Source organism: Castanea sativa, chromosome 4, assembly GCF_040712315.1.
Source record: "Castanea sativa cultivar Marrone di Chiusa Pesio chromosome 4, ASM4071231v1".
In the NCBI taxonomy this organism is placed as follows: Eukaryota; Viridiplantae; Streptophyta; class Magnoliopsida; order Fagales; family Fagaceae; genus Castanea; species Castanea sativa.
Genome location: NC_134016.1, coordinates 10,541,779 through 10,548,306, shown reverse-complemented (window position 1 = coordinate 10,548,306; position 6,528 = coordinate 10,541,779). Strand labels below are relative to the sequence as shown.

Below are 6,528 nucleotides of genomic sequence, written 5' to 3'. Positions count from 1 at the left end.
TTTATTCTTAAAAATATTTTTGTACACCCTAACTTAAATCTTATACACTCTTACTACATGTATTTCCAATTCTAAGAGTACGAGTAAGTGTTTATAAACTGTAAATGTCAGTCTTTATTATAAAATTATATTATATATGTGTGTGAGTGTGTCTAATATTAATTATGTGTATCACTTTTTGTTATAATGTTATTTGTGTGAATAATAATGTGTGTAGATACTTGTGTGTGCAGTATAAATATAATATTACTTTACATAATTTAATAATTAGGAAATAGAGAGGGTTTATTACATGTGTGTGTATTGTTATCATATTATAATAATTTTTTGTTATAAAGTCAAAAAAATTCAAGAAGAAAAATTGTAAAGTTAGAGATTGTTTAAGCATTTAATTGGTTAAGTAGACACGTAGTGTATTATTTTATATATGAATGAGTATGGTTATGTGCATCAATAATCAATACAGAGCTAATGAGTTAAGTTTATTCATTTAGTTTAAAATATTTTTATAAAAACAATGACAAATTAATAGATAATAACAACTGCATAAAAAAAAAATGTTAGACAAACTTAACAAAATAAAATGGTCATAACTGCCTACATTGGAAATAAATATTAATACTCAAAATAATCTATCATGTAATAATTCAAAATTTGAAAACTTGTAGAAAGAAATTGTAAAATTTCAATTTTTTTTCAGATAACTTGATATATTCAAATTCTCTCTTTATAAAAAATATTTTAATTTAAGTTTTTTAAGACTCAGTAAACAAAATTTCTAAAGCGGCCACTGACTACTGTTGATTAGTATTACTTTTAGCAAAGTGACAAAACTATGTTCAGGGCTGGAGGTAAACGTGTCAATAGTTATAGCACTCTATTTTAGACTAAAGAGTTTTTTCCAGTATTTGACTTACTGAGTCAAACCGATCAAGTTGATCTACCCAACCCATTCATAAGCCTTTATTATAAAATTTTTAACTTATTGTTAATGTATGTTTGTATGCTTAAGTTATATTAAACTTTGTATATTATATATTAATGCTAATAGTATTTTTATGTATTTTTACCTTCCAATATTTTTCTGTTGGATGCATTATTCATCAACTTTGACAAACAATTTTCAAATATAAATGTTTTTAATGTCAAATCTAACATTGAATTTTTGTTGTTGTTGTAATTTCATTATTGATTTTCTTCATAATTAATTACTTTTTACTTTAATTATCTAATATGTTATATATTATTCCTAAAGTTGTATATATTGCATGAGTTTGGTTTAATTTTTTTTTCCTTCTGACTTTTTAACGTCTTTGCTTAGGTATAGGTTTTTAAAAGCTTTAGTATTTTTATTAAATTACAAATATAAATTTTCCAACTTTCAACAAAAAAATTAATCCAAAAGCGCAATAAGTTATAAGTGTTTAAGTTTATTTCATGTTTCGTATATAACATGTATAAAATTTTATAAAATTAATATTATACTTATGAACTAGTATTAATTTTCTGACAATGACCTTAATAATTTATATACCATTCAATTCTTTTTTTTCATTTTTTTTTATTAGTATTGAAAGAAAAACAAAAAAAAAAGTGGTTAGTCAGAATATTAAAGTTTTTTTTTTATGTGAAAACAACATGGCGGATTCTAGGTTAACCTAACTTGTCAAAGACTAGGTAAGGTTTATATAGAAATAACAATCCGTAAGTTTATGCCCAAACTCAATCTCACTTGAATCCAGTTAGGTCTAAGCTGAACCCAATTAGCCCGACTTGAGGTCTAGTTGCGGGGCAAGTAGTACCCCAAAAGTTTGAATATATCTTAATATACGAAAAACCCTAATTTAAAAGAAAATCAAATCTCCTTTTGATTACAATCCTAAAATTTCAATTTATTAAAAACCTATGATCTCCCCAAGCAATTAAATGTTCAGAAACTATAATTGGGTAACCTTAATTCCATATAATAGCTTTCTATATATTTGGTATGAAAACGTGCTCAGATGATCAAAAGTACAAATTTAATATAATAAATCTCATAACTATAGACTTTTTTTCTTCGAGAACACCTTAACGTGGCTATAATTTGACAAAATTAAGAGTATAACTATTGCCAGTTTTGATTTAGAGCATCTTGGCATATTTTTTTTTCAAGTGTAAAATAGTAAATATAAAAATTCCCAGTAGTATAGAAAGATATTTTCAACTAAACCAATATCGTATAAAGAGAAGCTCATATAAGCAAAATTCTATATAGTATACATACTTTTCTAATATAATGAAGAACTAATAATGAAGAAAGTTCATTTACCAAAAAAAATATATATATATATAATGAAGAAAGTTCTTCACAGACACCGGAAGCAACAAAATATCCTGATCCTGTTGTAACTATATGAAAAAAAGAAGAAGCTAGCTTTATTTTATTCAGCAAAAAATAAAAAACAGATAACTATATATTTAATTTCACCTCTGGATGATACAACAATAGTAAAATCTTACACCAAGTGAAAGTTTAACCTAAGAAATTATTTTATTACATTCTTTGCAATCATGATTTCGTAACTAGGGTATTATTTTCATGTCTCTTAATCGCCCTACCCACATGCCAATACTCTTTAATGTATCGGCATACCCAAAAAATCCAAACTCACGACTCTTGTTCATGCTACAAACATGTGGAAAACCAAAATGCATAGCCGCAGCAAATGCCTCTGGACAAACAATTTCCTCCATGTTGGTCTTATAGAGCCCATACTTTTCAACGATCTCATCCCACACCCTTCCCTTCTTCTTCATCATCCCAACCCAATCAAACTTTTCATTCTCATCAAATGGCACAAACTCAATATCGAAGACCTCACAACACACCTTCCATAAGCTCTTCCACGTGTAAACATCACCATTGGTGCAATTAAAGGCTTGGTTCTTAGCTCTATCCGTCACCGCGGCCCAAATCTGTTGCTCCGCTAACACACGTGCATCTGACATGTCACAGAAATTCTCCCACGTGTATTTTGTACCTGTTAGAATTATTGTTAACTAATTAAACTCATCATCTCCTAATACCACATATTTATCATGATATTAAAGAAAAAAGTCATGAGTTTGATCTCTGTTTATACTGTACACCGCATTTAAATTGTTAATTCATTTATTAAGGGGGAGTATTTGAATTATAATTAAATACCTGGATATCGAAAGGGCAAGCCTTGGTATTTACAGATAGTAGCATACACGCATAGAGTCAGCAATGCATTGTAGAAGCTCCTTGAGGATGCACCAACTATTATAGAAGAGCGGTGCACAGAATATGTGAGTGATGGTGAGTATGAAGCCAAAACGTCTTCTAAGGCATAATAGAAGTTAGGGTAGGGTAGTCGAGGCATGTCCTCATGAAATGGAGGTTCATGATGCACAAGTTGGGTTCCAAGAACTGGATCAAAGATCGGACCCATGTAATGTTTGGTTCCGGTTTGCAATGTTATATGACATAGCCGTGAAGGTGTGGCTGATTTGAGAGCTTTTATAACATTTTCAAGCATGGTAGAGTTGGCAGCTACGTTAGATTCTTCATTTTCACGGACTTGGATTGCTACCCAAAAGACATGGGTAATTTCATGGGCTATTGGGGCGAGATGTTTGAGTGTGTCATCAAAGTTTAAGGCGTCAAAAGTTATGTAATGGTCAGGGATGGAGGAAGGGAACCATGTCGGCTTGGGGCGGCGAGCTGAGCCGTAGACTTTCCATGGACCACCAAGGGCTGTTGGACTCTTCAAAGCTTCAGCCAAGCTCAACCCTACCATGCCTGTCACTCCCACAACCAGTGCTACTGGTGTGTTAGTGTTAGGGACCTCTTGCTCCATGAGCGAGATAGAGAGTTTGATCTATTGGTTTGGGGATAAGATATGAGTAGTGGAAGGCGTTGTTGTTGTTATATTGTGTTTGTGCGGCGTCAAAAATCAAAGAGAAATTTCATATGGTTGCTATCTGAATTGGGTTTAGTAATCAGAGAGATTTTTACAACCTGATCTAAAAATGATAGAAAATGAAATGAGCCTTGTAAGTGAATGATGTACAAAGATGGATTTATATACCATATGACCACGTACAACTCTGATCTGAAAGTGATAGAAAATGGAATAAGCTTAGCAAGTAAATGATGTACAAAGACGGATTTATACACCGTGTGAGTACGCAAAACTTAGTCAATCTGTGTGAATGTGACTTGTGAATGATCGGAGAAAAGTAATAAGTCACATTGGGTTGGGGATTTGAAATCAGTGAAAGAGGTTGCTAATGGAGCTAGCTATATTGACCGGCATTGGTGGGACCTATCACTGTTAAGGAAGAGGAATGTCAGGTAAACCTTACAGCACTTTCATAGACTTCAGTTTTATCTCTAAATTTGATCGAACTAGTAATTTTAGAGATAATATATGATTACATGCCAATATTCATGTAAGAATAGGATGTGCTGTAATATTCACTGTTAACTAACTAAAACTAACTGAAATTTACATAATTTTTTACTAAAATTGATCTAAAATAGAAAGTCATTCACTCATTCTATGTAAAATTAATATAAAACCCTTGTTATATAGTCTTTTTATATTCACATGTTTTTTATATGATCTATTGAACAAAAAAAATGTAAAATATAATAACTTTAAGAATAAATTATAATATGTTAGGCAAAGTAAAAAGTAATTAATTATGAAGAAAATCTATAATGAGAATAAATAAAATTAGTCAACGTTTGATCGGACGTTGAAAACATTTCTATTTGAAAATTATTTGTTAAGTTGATGATAATGCATTAATATATATTTTTTTTAATAAAATACTATTAGTATTTTAATCTATAATATACAATTCTTTTTTTGATAAGTTTTGAGTTCGAATTTGGTAGGGTAATGTGTTAGGGGTCTAATATTGTCAGTAGTGTTAAGTTGGTAGGGCTTAGGAGGGCATATCAGAGTCTATAAATGATATGAATGGTGGAGGTTCCCTATGGAATACAAATAATAAAATAATTGAGGCCATATCAGAATGTTCTATAAATTTCAAATCAACATCGTTATCCATTAGGTACGTATAACATGATGGATTTTAATTAAAAATTGAAAGTAAGATTAAATTAAGAAGAGCAAAATTTTTTGTGACTACAATTTGACTTTCTACAACTACTTTAAAAACAGATCCGCGTGACGTGATGTCGAATGCCATAAAAGAGTTGAGTGTGTCTTCTTCATTACTAATTGGTTTTAAGGTGGAATGGTACAGCTCATGGTCTGACAAATGGTATCAGAGTCAAAGTCATGGGTTTGAGTCACGGGAGTGTCATTGTGAGGGAGGGATTGTTGGGGGACCACAATTTGACTTCCTACAACTACTCTAAAAATAGGTCTGCGTGGCGTTATATCGAATGCCATAAAAGATTTGAGTGTGTCTTCTTCATTACTAGTTGGTTTTAAAGTGAAATGATACAGTTCACGGTTCGACAAAATTTAAAAGAAGATATGATTGAGAAAAGTAAAAGGGTTAGTTCAGATCAAGAACCAGTCCAATATGAGAAATAAAGAAAGGCAAGAAGAAGAAAAAGGAAGGAAAGACTTATACGCAGTCATAGAGAGAGAGCTGAATTGAGGAAAAGGATTCAACAGAATTAAGCACTTTGACCACTAGGCTGACTAATTTCCTTGTGTCTTTTATTGAATTTGTATTATATTTATTTTACTTTTATATGATTAATAAATTTGTAATTAATTATTACTTGATAAATTTATTTGTGTTCAAGAATTATGCTTTTTACATCATTACGTGTGAATGTGCAATTTTTGAATTCATGTTAAAAATGATTTTATTTTAGATTAAAACGCTTTTTATTTTTAAAGATTATTAAAGACAATTTTTATGCCTATTTATACTAATTGTGTACATTATTTTTTTTGTTATAATATTATTTGTGTTAAAGTTTGCGTGTATAGTATAAATATAATATAACTTTATATAATTTAATAATTAGGAAATATAGAGAGTTTGTTATATGTGTGTGTATTGTTATCATGTTATAATATTTTTTTTATTATAAAGTTAGTAATTCAAGAAGAAAAAAAGAGAGTAAAGTTAGTGATTGTTCAAGCGTTTAATTAGTTAAGTAGACACTTAATGTACTATTTATGTGTAGAAGAATGTGACTATGGGGGTTAATAATTATTACAATGCAAATGAGTTGAGTTTTGTCATTTAGTTTAAAATATTTTATAAAAAAACAATGACAAATGAATATAAAAAAATATTATACAAACTTAACAAAATAAAGTGGTCACACCTACTAATTACATTGACAATAAATAATTGCTGCGACTTAAATAATGCTCCAAAGTGCAGAATTTTCGCGAAATAATAACTCGATAAGCCTGAGGTCGAATCCACAAGAAAAAAAGAATTAATTATCAAACCACAAGAGAATAAAACTATAACAATAAAGTTTAATTGAAGAGATTTTTGATGGTTAGTAAAGGT

At 29.7% G+C, this 6,528-nt stretch overlaps 1 protein-coding gene across 1 annotated transcript; it reads right to left on the bottom strand.

The window, feature by feature from the left end:
* Positions 1-2,418: 2,418 nt before the first annotated feature.
* On the bottom strand, positions 2,419-4,133 carry LOC142631843 (3-oxo-Delta(4,5)-steroid 5-beta-reductase-like). The gene is made up of 2 exons (XM_075806166.1): positions 3,191-4,133; positions 2,419-3,023 (listed from the first exon to the last, which is right to left on the bottom strand). Exons 1-2 carry the CDS (start codon positions 3,864-3,866, stop codon positions 2,566-2,568), a joined length of 1,134 nt encoding a protein of 377 aa, XP_075662281.1. The 5' UTR covers positions 3,867-4,133; the 3' UTR covers positions 2,419-2,565.
* Between the last annotated feature and the right edge of the window lie 2,395 nt (positions 4,134-6,528).